This window comes from Dendropsophus ebraccatus, chromosome 3 (genome assembly GCF_027789765.1).
Source record: "Dendropsophus ebraccatus isolate aDenEbr1 chromosome 3, aDenEbr1.pat, whole genome shotgun sequence".
Lineage (NCBI taxonomy): Eukaryota > Metazoa > Chordata > Amphibia > Anura > Hylidae > Dendropsophus > Dendropsophus ebraccatus.
In genome coordinates this window covers 178843657-178859386 of record NC_091456.1, presented here as the reverse complement: position 1 = coordinate 178859386, position 15730 = coordinate 178843657, and the positions used below count along the sequence as shown (strand labels likewise).

General features: G+C 42.8%; 1 protein-coding gene across 2 annotated transcripts in view; it reads right to left on the bottom strand.

Moving 5' to 3' along the window:
* LOXHD1 (lipoxygenase homology PLAT domains 1) overlaps positions 1 to 13593 on the bottom strand; it is a 150209-nt gene extending 136616 nt beyond the window's left edge. The window contains exons 1-6 of one of the 2 annotated variants that reach the window (XM_069964843.1): positions 13449 to 13593; positions 12327 to 12482; positions 11518 to 11669; positions 11035 to 11154; positions 8402 to 8566; positions 7161 to 7356 (exon numbers count right to left, since the gene is read on the bottom strand). In XM_069964843.1, the coding sequence (XP_069820944.1) occupies positions 7161 to 7356; positions 8402 to 8566; positions 11035 to 11154; positions 11518 to 11669; positions 12327 to 12482; positions 13449 to 13593 (934 nt within the window). Of the gene's footprint in view, positions 1 to 7160; positions 7357 to 8401; positions 8567 to 11034; positions 11155 to 11517; positions 11670 to 12326; positions 12483 to 13448 lie in introns of those variants that run through there. The other variant, XM_069964842.1, reaches the window with a different exon arrangement.
* Positions 13594 to 15730: the final 2137 nt, after the last annotated feature.

The window sequence follows — 15730 nt, the reverse complement described above, 5'->3', positions numbered from 1 at the left end:
TTATCAGCTGCTGTATACCCTGCAGGAAGTGGTGTATTCTTTCCAGTCTGGAGAGCAGGAGAGGTTTTCTAAGGGATTTGCTCCTGCTCTGGACAGTTCCTGACATGGACAGAGGTGGCAGCAGAGAGCACTGTGTCATATTGGAGAGACTACACCACTTGCTGCAGGACATATAGCAGCTCATAAGTACTGGAAGACTGGGGACACCAGTTGATTTGAAAGAAGAAAAACACTGGAGTGCCCCTTTAAAGCTATGTGATCTACTTGGGACCTTTCAGAGACCTACAAGTTTATCCCAATTTACTTGTTACCTACCTAGGGTCTAACTAATTGGGGCGAGTAGATTGAATCCATGAATAAGTAATGTATACGTTTAATGCATTGAGTGTGGGTCACTGTATGTGTAGGGACATGTAGTTATATTCATAGTGTGGCAAACTGTTTTTTAAATGGTCATTTAAAAAAAAAAGTGATCTGTCACCCCCCCCCCCCCCCCCCCCTAACTTTCCCTTCTGAGACAGCTGATGTTAAAAAGTCCCTGGCTGGCTTTATCTGCAACTTTGTAGCTTCTTTTTAATGCTGGGAGGGTTCATCTGAGGTCAGGTTGCTGATGATGAATCCTCCCAGCATTATAAATTTGCAGATAGGGACTTGTTTACATCAGCCATCTCCAAAGGGAGGGGGGCAGAGAGAAAAGCTCACAAACAGTTTTTTGTGTCTTTAGCAGAAAGCAGCAGCTCAGAACTGGGGGAAGGAGACTGAATAAATAACAAGTATGGAAGGAATTGTTAGCCTCACCATGGGCTGCAACATATGAAAATATATGCTTTATATAACCTTTTAGATTTTCCCCAATATCCCCTCTAAAATGTTGACTACTATGGTCAGAGGGCTCTTGCACCCACTTTCAACATTGTTCTACTGGGGCTACTGTACAATTGTTCAATTTCCTTTCAGAAGACGAAAGGAAGGAAGAAAAAAAGGATTAGGGTCCTATTACACAGAGTGATTATTAACGATAAACAATCACAAACGAGATTGTTTATCGTTAACCTGAAATCGTTCACCATGTTACACAGAACAATGGTCATTACTATGATCGTTATTGCGATCGTTACTATGATCGTTTATTCCTTCTGATCCCAGCAAAACAATGAACAATGTGCAATTACACTGAACGATTAGTGAACAAATGCGGAACTTGAGTGAATGAACGTGGAATTACAGCGAACGGTTACAGAACGATTAACGATAATTTTAGGTTCAGATCTAAATCAACGATCAACGACATACGAACGATTTTTCGATCGTTGCCTGCAATTACACAGAACAATTATCGTTTAAATTTCAACTATACAACGATTTTTCACACGATAATTGTCCCGTGTAATAGGGCCCTTACTCAAAACCTATAGAAATCACCGGCTGTCTGTGTAATGGAGGACATGGTAGGTCCTCCAGAGCAAGAGACCCTCTAAGTAGCCACTCTCTATCATCGCCAAAAGATGAGAGACCCAAATAGAGGATTGCCCTTTACTGACTCCCTACTAATTTATATAAAAGTGGGTTACCAAAACTGGATAATCTCTTGAAAAAAAAAAAATTCTTCCAGTCTGAACAACCATCATCCATATGGACCACATACGTTATCACTGTGTATCCACTAACACATCACCCCCAAATATTTGCCCCTTGCCCCCATTTTACCACCTCCCTGACTCCCTAAGTGATGACAGAATTGCCGCCATAAGAGTTACCACCCCATAAAAGATACAACTATGAGGACTATTTAAAGATACAACTATGAGGACCATCTAAATAATGTGTCCCCCCCAACGAATGACATTCAAGATGTAGCTCTATGCATAGTAGATGGGAGCAACATGGAAACAGCACATGAGCAACTTGAGGAGTATTAGGTGTCTCTAGTCAGAGATCCATCCATAGAAAATCTTAGCTCATACCAGTGTCCGGACTCTCCCGCCGTTTCTTCCTCCACCACATCCCCAGGTGTCAGTAACACGTCCACGTTGCGCAGGTCAAGTACCAGTGATTGCGTCAGATCGCATTGATAGAAGCCATTAGATACATTGCTCAAGTCAAACGAACAGATCTGGCCAGGTACTTCTCTCGGGAGAGCCCCGGAGGAGAAAGGTCCCGAAGACTGACGTAGGGTATTTAACTGCAGTGCTTAAGAAATAAGATGCCTCTCAGCCTTAATGAGTTGTTTAAAAAAATATGAAGCTGACGGGGAGAGAAGACGCTTAGAGAGAGTGTGACGGATTGAGAGGTCTGGAGAAGCCCCCGAAGGACTAGATTACTGGGACAATCCTCTGCTCTATCTTCACATCCATCGCAAGGAAATGGCTAAAGTTACCTTGTTATTGTTGAGGGTTTACAATAGGAGAGCGGGAAGATCCAGCTAAGGTTCCTCCGCCGGCATGGATTATTTTCTAGGACTTTTGCCATCAGGCTACTGGGCATCATGGGTCAGTGGCTACTGACGTTGGCGGTGAGCATGCATATTGATTTATTTATTATGACTAATTGTGTTCGTGGCTGAAACTTCACTCTAGCTGGGTGATGTCTCATCTACAGGATACCGCCCGGCCTCATTTACATTTTCTTAATTTAGTCATTAGGCTAACATCTTGGTTTTTGTATTATATTATAATTATATATATTATATATTTGTATGTATTATAATTGCCTATAGTAGGGGCAATTAAATGTGGCACCACTATAGCCCAGTTACTGGCATATGGGGCACTGTATTGCCCTCACCCATTTCTGAGTCATACAAATTATGTTTAATACTAAATGGAATCTAACATCATGGGAGCCTAACATCAATATGGGGGCACAGTGGGGGCCTAATACTATATAGAAGCACATAGAAACTTAACTACTATATGGGGGCACAGTCGGGGCCTAACACTCTATGGGGACACATGTTTTCTTAAGCATCATGTGATCTAGTCCCATTTCAAATCACAATAATAAAAGTTAAAGGGGTTGTTCACCAGAAAAAAAAAATTCAAATCAACTGGTCTCAGAAAGTGGCAGAGATTTGCAATTTACTTCTCTTAAAAAAAATCTCCAGTCTTCCAGTACTTATCAGCTGCTGTATTTTTGACATGAAGTGGTGTATTCTTTCCAGTCTAGAAAATAGGAGAGGTTTTTTTATGGGGATTTGCTACTGCTCTGGATAGTTCCTGACATGAACAGAGATGGCAGCAGAGAGCACTGTGTCAGACTGGAGGTAATACATCACTTCATGAAGCAGCTGATACTGGAAGACTGGATAAGTCTCTTTAGTAGAAGTAAATTACAAATCTTAGACACTTTCTGGCACCAGTTGATTTGAAAGAATGAAATTTTCGGTGAATAAACCCTTTAACTACTATATGGGGGCACAGTGGGGGCCTAATACTATATAGAAGCACAAAGAGACTTAACTACTATATGGGGGCACAGTGGGGGCCAAACACTCTATGGGGACACATGAGTTTTCTTAAGCATTGCATGATCTAGTACGATTTAAATCCACATTTTAGGTCTGCACATTATAAATCACTGTAAAGTTCAGTTTTATATACATATTTTTGGTCTTCATAGACTATTGGAAATAAAAGTTGTTTTGCTGTAAGTACCAGTCGTGACGATTATAGGGCACCTCCCTGTTGTTACATGTATATGGGGGCACTATTACTATATGGGGACACAAAAGGGCATAATATTAGATAAGGTATAGATGGGACCTAACTACTAAATAGGAGCACAGGGGGGGGGGGGGGGGGGGCTAACTACTATAAAAAGGATATAGAAGGATATTATTTTATGGGGCACTATTATTGTGTAGGGTAATACAGATGAGTTTGCATAGAGGTGAGGAGGAGCCTAAAATGTTTGTCTGGCAGACTCGTGTCTAGGAGGAAAAGTGAATGACTGATTGATCAGAGAACTAGTTGTAGTGTCCCAGCACAGGTGTGCCATTAAGTTTCTCATGCACCTGAGCAAAGTAACTCACTCAGGTTCTCACAAAGGGAATGAAGGGCAAGTGTATTGTGTTTTCCCCCCACTAGTTGTCTCTGCTGTAGTTATTGTGTATCTTGTACTATGCACAGCTGAAGGAAGCAATGTTTCTCTTCTACCACAGGTCCAGGACTGATTTCCCTCACTTTTCTGCCTATCACCTCTATTCTCTCTTTTGCACACACAGCCCCATTAATCCCTCACTAGCTAAGGTAACCTAGCCAGTTCCTGGTGGGAGGGCCTTTTATGCAATTAACTACCGTTAACTTGCAGTGCTAGACCCCTGAGGAGGGGGACGTCCTCTGAGAAAAACCTTGTCCACGCTAGGGATACCTTCTGCAACATACAGGGCAGACACCTGGAGTTAGGTACTTACCAAAGTAGGACAAAGCAGCAGTTAAGCCTATGTATCCTACTGTAACACACGGCTATTCTGGGAAACCCTGGGAAGTCTGCTCAACCCAGCGAAGGGACCTGGGACCTCGTCATACCTTAGCAGGACGGGTACCCCGACAGTATAGGGCAAAAGACGTTTAGATCAACAGTATCTATACATGAGTACGAGTATCTTCTTCTTCTGTTACTTCTGTTGTCTACTACGCTATCTCAGCACACTCTCAGTACACTGCAACATTGGACAGGGCCCTCAAGATGTTCCTCTACTCTACTCTGTTCTAACAACTCTTATTGTTACTACCTCCTGCCTGCACCTGCAGTTACCAGAGTGTGGTCATTCTGTATTGCACTAAAGATTCTAAGTAAACGTTAGTTATCCTGTTTAGCTATTGGACTCTAGTCTATCATTTTTGCAACTGCACCCATACACCTGTCCACACTTGGGTTATTTTCAACTTCAAGCGCAGTGCCCGTTTGTCCAGGGGTGGGTTTCAAAACCACTCCTGGCCACCGTGACAAGTGCCCAAGTGACCCTACACCCACATAGCAGCCACAACACCGCACAGCTACCCCAGCATATGTCACCGTCACCTGTGAGTCACTGGATATAACTATATACAGTAACTGCACTATAATAACTTATATGGGAGTGTAAGGTGGGAGTACAATTAGGTTATAGGGCAGTCAGGCACATTTTATGCATAGGCTGCAGTCTGGGAATAGGTGGCTGTAAAGATAGTCGGCAACACACTCACATACTGGGGGGGGGGGGGGAAGTAATACTAAGCACCTCGAGCTTTGTTAGTTTGTTTAGTATTAAAAAAATTGGTGCGCACATGGTAAACCAGATTCTCAAAGTCTTTGTGCAAGAACCAACAGCACTCTGAACCAAGGTCAAGTGTAAGGGCCCTATTACATGAAGCGATTATCTACCAAATCAGGCTGGTTCTGTAAAATATTGCCCTGTGTAATAAAAACAACAATCAGCTGAGGAGCCAATCATTGGCTGAACATTGTCTTTCAACGTGTAATAGCGATACACGACCGTCAGCTGAGGAATGTGTAAAGAAAATAATAAAGATAATACTTACCTGTCCAGGCTCCCCTGGTGTTCTGCTGCCTTCACCCCCCCCCACAGTCACTGCTGAAGCTTCTCAGCCAATCACTGGTGATGTTCCATCACGATCAGTGATTGGCTGAGCGGCCTGTCACTCCAGCTGAGAAAAGGCAGCAAGAAATTAATGAAGCCTGGACAGGTAAGTATAATATCTATTATTTTCTACATAAAAAAAGAGCTAAACACACTGCCAACGATACCCGTGCAGCCCTAGCCACATGATTCTCAAATCGTGTAATAGGCTCCGTAAGCCTATTAGATTAAGGCTCGCTAACAACGATCATTGGGTCATGTGATACTACCATAAGCCAACCTCACTCTGCTTTTGGCTACATATTCTCTGCAGTTTACTGACAAACTGAGGACAGAGGTGGCTCTGGACAAAAAAAAGACATGTTTTTCTAAATTTGAGTAACCCCTTTAAACAGGGTAGTTCGCCAAAAAAAATGTTTTCTTTCAACTCAGCTAGTGACAGAGATCTGTAATTTACAGCTGCTGTATGTCCTACAGGAATTGGTGCATTCTTTTCAGTCTGGAGAGCAGGGGAGGTTTTCTATGGGGATTTGCTTCTGCTCTGGACAGTTCCTGACATGGACAGAAGTAGCAGCAAAGAGCACTGTGTCAGACTGAAAAGACTACAGCACTTTCTGCAGGACATACACAATCTGCTAAGTACTGGAAGACTTGAGATTTGAAAGAAAAAATTTGGGGGTGAACAACCCCTTTAAGCCTACAGTATGTTGTAGGGATGGTCTGAACCCGCCGAGGTTTGGGTTCGGCTGAACCCGAACGCTCGGCATCGGATTCCCGCTGTCTGCCCGCTCCGTGCAGCGGGCGGATACAGCGGGAGGAACGCCTGGAAAACTGGGATACAGCCTATGGCTATGGCTGTATCCCAGTTTTCCAGGCGTTCCTCCCGCTGGATCCGCCCGCTGCACGGAAATCATTGCGGAGGGTTCGGGTTCGTTCGGACCATCCCTAGTATGTTGTAAATTGTACACTAGGTTTTCAAAACGCCAAATGCAAGGTGTATGACGCACAGGGTGATTTGCATTCACAAACAAGTAGTCGTTTTTTATTTATCTCCCCCCCCCCCCCGCCGCCCACAGAGGGGAAGCCATTACTATAATGAAGTAGAACTTCTTTTCATGTAGTAGTTTGACCTGCGGCTCCACATCTTGTCGCGTGACAAGTATCAGAGCTCATGTTTCCCGTGCAACGTACAGTGACATGTAAACAATTCAGTGTATTGACAGGGGCGATGCACTTGAGTAGTCTCAGGGCTGATGTACAGATCCATCACACTGCACTCACAGACGGCCATGGACCCTATAGATTTCATATGGATTATGGGGGAGATTTATCAAACATGGTGTAAAGTGAAAAATGGATCAGTTGCCCCTAGCAACCAATCAGATTCCACTTTTCTTTCCTCACAGACTCTATAAAAAATGAAAGGTGGAATCTGATTGGTTGCTAGGGGTAACTGAGCCAGTTTTACTTTACACCATGTTTGATAAATCTCCCCCTATAACTTTTACCTCCATATGGGGATGCAGAACATTTTCGGTGCTCTTCTTTAAATAAATAAGGAGGAGGACAGTCATCTTACCAGTGTGATCTCCCGGTTTGCCATCCAGCTGATCAGCGGAGCTTTTATCCGGCGTTAATATTCGGCTGAGCTGACAATCTGTATGGTACAGAGAAAACCACCGCCGGCAGGGGAAATGCCACATCATGTCTCGGTGTGTATTGGTGACAAAGACTTCATCCACATACCAGGCGTGCTGCTGTTCCAGTCCGTCATGCTAGGTGAGAACACAGAGGTTAAAGGGGTAGTTTACAACAGAAAAATTAACTGGTGCCAGAAAGTGCCAGAGATTTGTAAAGTACTTCCATTAAAAAAAAACTCCATTCTTCCACTACTTATCAGCCGCTGTATGTCCTGCAGGAAGTGGTGTATTCTTTCCAGGCTGATACAGTGCTCTCTGCTGCCTCCTCTGTCCATGTCAGGAACTGTCTAGAGCAGGAGCAAATCCTCATAGAAAACCTTTCCTACTCTCAAGACTAGAAAGAATACACCCCTTCCTGCAGGGCATACATCAGATGAGTAATGAAAGACGAGATTTTTTTTTTTTTTTTTTTTTAATAGAAGCAAATTAAAAATCTCTGGCACTTTTTTGAAAATCTATTCATTTACCAAACTTGGGAAAGAATTAAAGAGATTAAAACATGGATGCAGCCCTAGGGACTCTGGGAAAACATGAATACAACCTATGGCCTATGGGTGTATCCATGTTTTCCAGGACTCCCTATGGCTGCATCCAACTTCTTCAGCCACCGGTAATCAAATGCCAAACGATGGGACCTGAGCATACTCGAGTTGCTCTCATTTCTAATCTTCATTCTTTGAACATACGCTGATGATGTCACTTTCCTACCTGGCAAGTTCACCTATACAGCAGGTAGAGAAAGCTGCTCACTCCAGTGCGATGCCTGCGATCCCGGGTGTATAGTTGCGGCCGGGATCTTCCAGGGAACTCAAGATACATTCCCTGGAAATCCAGGGAATGTATCTTGAATTCCATTAAAGATCCAGATTCCTGCAGTAGCCCACAGAAGAGAGGGAGAACTCCGGGAAGCGCCAGAGAGTCCCCTATACCTGCGGAAACCCTCGAGCCCACCTGTGACCGTGACCAGCTATCCTGCAGGTACAGCACACCCTCACTCTGCAGCCTCGGTGCTTCCCCTCACTGAGGAGCTCAGCGCCACACTCAGGAGAGACTACTACCACCATCATCCTCTCCTCATTCCCCAGACTCTCTTCCAAGTACCCTGGCTCGCTGCACTTACCTCCAGAGTGATGTTCTTGATGTCCCCAATATCAGGGCCATAAATTTTGAATGTTTGGGTAGATCCTTTGCTGAACTTAAATTCAGAGACTTTATCAGGCCCGGATTTCTTACACAGCTGGGTCTTGTTAATCTTTCCTTTGGATCCTTTCATCTGTATATAGACCTGGGAGGTGTGATAGTATTATTAGTATTCTTTGCACAGCACACAGTCTCATATATCTGACTCCAGTCCATGTATAATATGTAGTGTCCCGAACCTCACTGACATCGGAGGTAACTAAAAAAAAACCCCACAAAATAAATTCTTTTTTAACAGATGGAGAAGACCTCATTTTCTTCCTAAAGAAGTCTATAATATCTGTCTATAATATAGTTATATAATTTTATTAAAGTAAATATAAATAGCTTTTTTTCCCTTTTACATTGAGTGACACCAGTAAGGGGAAACACAGCCTCTCTGCTGCCACCAATGGAACTGCAGGACTGCTCAGGCCTTAGTCCTAGCACATTTACATGCAGTTCTAGTGATACTGAGCCTTCCCTGATGTCTATATATTACATGTTACCATTAGAATAGACATTACACTAGGGAAGCTGTCTGTTTCACTAATGCTGCAGCCTCCCCTGATGTCTATATAATACTTGTTACCATTAGAATAGATATTACACTGGGGGAGCTGTCTGTGTCAGTAGTGCGGCAGCCTTCCCTGATGTCTATATAATACATGTTACCATTACAATAGACATTACACTAGGGGAGCTGTCTGTGTCACTAGTGCTGCAGCCTTCCCTGATGTCTATATAATACTTGTTACCATTAGAATAGACATTACACAAGGGGAGCTGTCTGTATCAGTAGTGTTGCAGCCTCCCCTGATGTCTATATAATACTTGTTACCATTAGAATAGACATTACACTGGGGGAAGCTGTCTGTGTCACTAGTGTTGAAGCCATTACTGATAGCTATATATTATATGTTACCATTAGAATAGACATTACACTGAGGGAAGCTGTCTGTGTCACTAGTGCTGTAGCCTCTCCTGATGCTTATATATTACTTGATGTTTATATATTAGAATAGACATTACACTGGGGAAGCTGTCTGTGTCACTAGTGCTGCAGCCTCCCCTGATGTCTATATATTACATGTTACCATTAGACTAGACATTACACTGGGGGAGCTGTCTGTGTCACTAGTGCTGCAGCCTCCCCTGATGTCTATATATTACTTGTTATATATTCTAGGCTGCAGCACTAGTCAGCATTAGTTTCACAGACAGCTTCCCCCAGTGTAATGTCTATTCTAGTGGTAACGTATTATATAGACAACAGGGGAGGCTGCAACATTAGTAACACAGACAGCTTCCCCCAGTGTAATGTCTATTCTAGTGGTAACATGTATTATATAGATATCAGGGGAGGCTGCAGCACTAGTGTCACAGACAGCTTCCCCAGTGTAATGTCTATTCTAATGGTAACATGTATTATATAGACATCAGGGGAGGCTGCAGCACTAGTGACACAGACAGCTTCCCTCATTGTAATGTCTATTCTAATGGTAACATGTAATATATAGCTATCAGGGGAGGCTGCAGCACTAGTGATACAGACAGCTTTACCCAGTGTAATGTCTATTCTAGTGGTAACTATCTATCTATCTATCTATCTCCTATCTATCTATCTATCTATCTATCTATCTATCTATCTATCTATCTCCTATCTATCTATCTATCTCCTATCTATCTATCTATCTATCTATCTCCTATCTATCTATCTATCTATCTATCTATCTATCTATCTATCTATCTATCTATCTATCTCCTATCTATCTATCTATCTCCTATCTATCTATCTCCTATCTATCTATCTCCTATCTATCTATCTATCTATCTATCTATCTATCTATCTCCTATCTATCTATCTATCTATCTATTGCCTAAATGACAATGTTATAAAATATTGCAGGCACCATACATTGCCATTCAGTGCCAAAGCACAATACCTCTATAAATACTGCTAAACCATGTACAAATAATACCAACCTACAAAGAGCACAATATATAGCTGGGTTCACACTACGTATATTTCAGGCAGTATTTGGTCCTCAAGTCAGGTCCTCATAGCAACCAAAACCAGGAGTGGATTGAAAACCCAGAAAGGATCTGTTCACACAATGGTGAAATTGAGTGGATGGCCGTCATATAACGGCAAATAACTGCAATTATTTCAATATAACAGACGTTGTTTTAAAATAACAGCAAATATTTGCCATTAAATGACGGCCATCCACTCAATTACAACATTATGTGAACATAGCCTTTCTGTGTTTTCAATCCACTCCTTGTTTTGGTTGCTATACAGCCTCACAAATACAGCCTCAAATATACATAGTGTGAACCCAGCCTATAATATGATCTAACAACATAGCTATACAATGTTTAAATAAAACTGATGTAAAATTCATTTTATTTTAATGTTGGTCACAAACCTTGAGTTCTAGGCCTTCTGTGGCACCTTCTTAAGTAAGAGAGGCTAGTGCACCCTATCACCACAAGATGGCATACCCTAAAAGAGTCACTGACTAATATTTTTTCCCCTAGGGATCTAAAAACCCATGTCTTCCAGCTTACCCTGGCAGTAGTACCACAATGCTTCTTATCGCCAGTCTTCACTACTACTTTGTACGGCACCTTCTTCGCTACTATTGACCCAGGTCGAGATCCAGTGGATCGGGTACTTAAGGCACGTTTCTATAAAATTACAAAGCAAGGAACATTTCATTGTATATAATGTACATTCCTGTAAATCCTATGTATCTAAGCCCGGTAACTAACATGAAACTACACGTTCTGCTCTATGATAAAAAGCCTTTTTAGGCTACACAGACTTGTTTTAGGCTCCACCCACTTGGATAACAGACAGATGAGAAGATTTCTGATTGCTGATAAAGTAATGAAGCTGCTTTTTGTGAAAAACACAGAAAAAAAGGTGAAAAAAGGAACCTAGGAATTTAGGAAGAGAGGCTGGAATTTAGTTTTTACCTTTTTTCCTCCAAATTCAAGTATAAAAGCCATCCCTCCCCCTGAACTCCTCCTCAGGTGCAGGATACTTACACTAGTGGACGGCCGCATGTTAACCTGCAGCCCGAATTTCTTGGCGTAGTAGTCGTATAAGTGAGGGTCGTTCATGGAGCTGTACGTAGTGAGGGTGTCCACGTGCCCATTTTTATATCGATAGCCACCGGTGTCGGCACTCATGGTCCGTGCTGACAATTTGAAGAAATGCCATTTTAGTAAATAGTTCCTCTCTGTTTTACTAGAACAAACATGTTATCAGTTTCACAGTTGTGAAAAGAGTTCTGTGAGGGTCCCACTCTGTCTACTACCTTACCCCCGTCCTTCAAGGAATGGATGACAATATCCAAGACGTCTCCCATACTGCTATACCCTAGAATGAACTATCAGGCTGTATCCTCATGAAAACAAACACACCAAAATGTGTTAAAAAAAAAAAACCTAAACATCACAACAAGGAGATAAGTCCCACATGACTTTCAGATAACTTGGATGTGTAGCTTGTCTTTAGACTGTATTTGATATTTTAGTGCAGCTTTGTATATCTTGCCTATCTTGGCTCAGGCATTAGGACACACCCATAATTCTCTCAAAATAAAAGATTTAAAAGACCCATATGTCACAACAGAAGGAGATAAGGTCCATGTAATGTCAGATGAGTTGGGTAAGTAGTTTGTCGTCGGATGAGATATCAGTATATTTTAGTGCAGCTTTTAGTGCAGCTTTTAAGGAGCTTAATTAAAAAGGGGGCGTGGTCTGCAGGAAATGTTAATATGTGAGAGAACAGCTTTGTAGGCTCTAGGTGACGCTTAGATTTTGTATTTTGAGGACCGGATGTCCGTTATTACCTGCAAATGGAGTCCGTCTACTCAGCACAGACTCCACAGGTCTATGGTTCATGCTGGTTTTATATCTCCGTAATGAGTTTGTCCAGACCTCCGATTTGCGGGAATCATTCCACACCGGTTTCCCACGGGGAGGGGAAACATCCCTAAACTGAAACCCTGAAAAAGAAGACATAGAAAGCTTCAGGAACTACAGTATCAGAGATTTAAAGGGAATGTATCATCTAGATTTTTTAAAATTTTTTTTTACTGTTTAGAGCCCCATAATAAAACATGTCATTTTTTTAAGGCTAGGTTCACACTACGTTTTTGCAATCCATTTTTTTTTTTTTTTAATCCAATTTTGGAAAAAAATGGATAGAAAATGCATGCAATTGTGCGCATTAGTTTTGATCCGTTTTTCCATTGTTTCCATTATTTAAAAAAAAAGGATCAAAACACGTCCGTTTTTTTTAACATACACAAAAACTTAGCTGACCTTATTTTTATGTATGTTAAAAAAAATGTGTTTTGATCCATTTTTTTTTATAACGGAAGTCAATGGAAAAACGGATCAAAACAGATACACACAAATACACAGCCCTATAATAAATAAATAAAAAAAAAACATCAGAACGCATCTGGGTTTTTTTTACGTAAACAAAAATAAACAAAAAAGTATGTTTTTGTGTACGGTAAAAAAAAACAACAGATGCGTTTTGATGTAAAAACGTATGAAAAAAAACGGATTGCAAAAACACAGTGTGAACCCATTATTTGCACATATTATTTGCACAATATTAAGGGGGCAGTATTTGGATATCTGTTTTACAGCAAGCCCTATGGATAGAGGCAACAATGGACAGAAGTCTCATTAACATGAATGGGAAAGGTGTCTGGGTGTGCTCTGTGACCTGTCCAGAGGTCACTTCACAAAGAGGGGGAGGCTGAGCTGTGAACATCTCCTATTGTCTATATGATGATGTCTCCTGTTTGTGATGATAAGGAGGAGACTACTGGAAAATGATCTATACAGAACAGGAAATCTCAGCTTAGTTTCAAGCCTAGTGGCCAGACTGGGGCACTACTAGTAAGAATTGGGCAGAAATTATTGTATTGCATCGTTTCCTTTGCTTTATAACTCACCGGTGGAGGGGCGGATACGTGGCACTGTGGCAGCAGGGTAGACATCTCTTGGTCTGACCGGTCCGAAAGATCCAGGCACGCTTAGTGGCTGCAGTACGCCAGTGACTGATGGTGAGGAGTTATAATACTGCATCTGGGTAGGCATCTGTTAATTTCTGAGGATTTACTATCCGTCTTCTTCCTATAACAGAAGCCGATTTATTATATGATAGTAACATCTTCCTCCCATATAGCCAACCCCTGCAGACCTAGAGCTACAGTGCTGCCCATCCAGATCTTCCTGGTTCATGAAAAGTCGCTCATGTCTGACTGAAACAGATGACATGTCACTGTACCATTGAAAGTTGTGTCTTTCTATAGAAGTCAGGTTAGTAACGCAATATAATTCTCGGAGGAGTCGCCGTTCAGGGACAAAGGAAAGCTGGGTGACAGTCACCAGGCTCCCTGTAATGGCCACTAGCTGCATGTAAGGATGGGGATTGGCCAGCTTTGTTGTTACAGAGGCCAGGTGTACTTTGGCTTGTTCACAGCTGATAGGATCGCTGCAATGTATCAGTTCAGATAACTCGGTGTAAGGCCGGCTTCTCACATTGCAAACGAAATGTGGCCGAGGTGTCGGTTTTCAGCTTGACTTAAGCAGAAAACACTCCAGTCGTCTTCGCGGTTTGCGGATGCACATTGGATGCAAAGTGACCAAACGTTATAGTCAAATACAATAGGAAGACTAATGTTTTGCTGGTCCTGGACTTTATATTAAGTTTCTATACACCCGGGGAAGGGGATCACCAGGGGAAGGGGATCAATGAGTCTGTATTATGCGTTTTCCCCACTAGGTGTCACTGTTGTATTTCCTGTATATACTATACTATACAGCTGAAGTTAAAGGGGTTGGCCACTTTATAGTAAAATTGCTCAGTATACAGTATTAGTAACTGTACTCACTGTATATACTGACAGCAGCTCCCTGTGTACCTCATAAAGCTAATGGAGGATGCAGGGGACAGGGCATGGTCACCTGCTCCTCCATGTCGGCCATTTTATGGACTGAAACAAAACAGAGCAGGGCAGCCTAGCCTGGTGAAGGGGGGTCTGATATTAGCTCTATAAGGTACACAGGGAGCTGCTGTCAGTATATACAGTGAGTACACTTACTAATACTTTGTACTGACCTATTTTACTATAAAGTGGCCAACCCCTTTAACTACTGTTTGTCACATATTGTGTTTCCACCTATCACAGGAGCAGGCTTGTTTCCCTCACTTTTCTGCCTATCCTATCTTTTCTCGCTCACCCATACACATCCCCACCAATCAGAGGCTAGCTAAGGTACCCCCTACAAAAAAGAGCTAGTTCCTGGTGGGAGGGTCTTTTGTCAGTAGAGGTTGGGAGGGACTGAGACACTCAAGCAAGTTCTACCGCTAGCATGCAGTGTTAAAGATCTTAGGAGGGAGTGACGTCCTCTGAGGAAAACCTTGTCCACGCCAGGGATACACTCTACATCGCACAGGGAAGTCACCTGGAGTTGGGTATGGACCCCAGTATGACAAAGAGCGTGTATGCCGACGTATCCTACTGCAACGCACGGCTGTTCTGGGAAGACTTGGAATGTCTGCTCAACCCAGCGCAGGGACCTGGGACGTCGTACTACCCTAGCAGGACGGGTAACCCAACACTATAGGACAAAATGCAGTCAGATTAGTGAATCTTTGAGTATGAGTATCTTCTTCTTTTCCTATTTCTGTTCTCCACTATGCTATCCCAGCAGAGTACATTGGACAGGACCCTCAAGATGGCCCTCTACTCTACACTGTTCTTACAACTCATACTACTACTAGTACCTCCTGCCTGCACCTGCAGGTACCGAAAGTGTATTTATCGTGTATTGCACAGAAGTTCTTACCAGTAAACCAAGTGATTCTGGTTAAGTCATTGGACTCTTGTCTATTCTTTCACATCTGCACCTATACACCTGTTCAAACTTTGGCTATCCAAACCTTAAAGCAAATGTACCATCAGGTACATTCACTTTAGCATGACCCACGGATAGATTGGAGCCAGCACAGGGAAGCTGGTGGTGCGGTCCATTGGAACCATGGCCCGGTTCCCGTGTACGGCGCTATTCTCTCCACGGGTACCAGGCCGGGGCTGAAGCACTGGAGGTGGGCCGGGAGCCCCCAGTGGTAGGAATCCCCCGCCCCTCTATGACGCAGCTCCTTTAGAATCAATGGAGCTGCGTCATAGAGGAGCGGGGTATTCCTCCCACTGGGAGCAGCCTGGCCCGC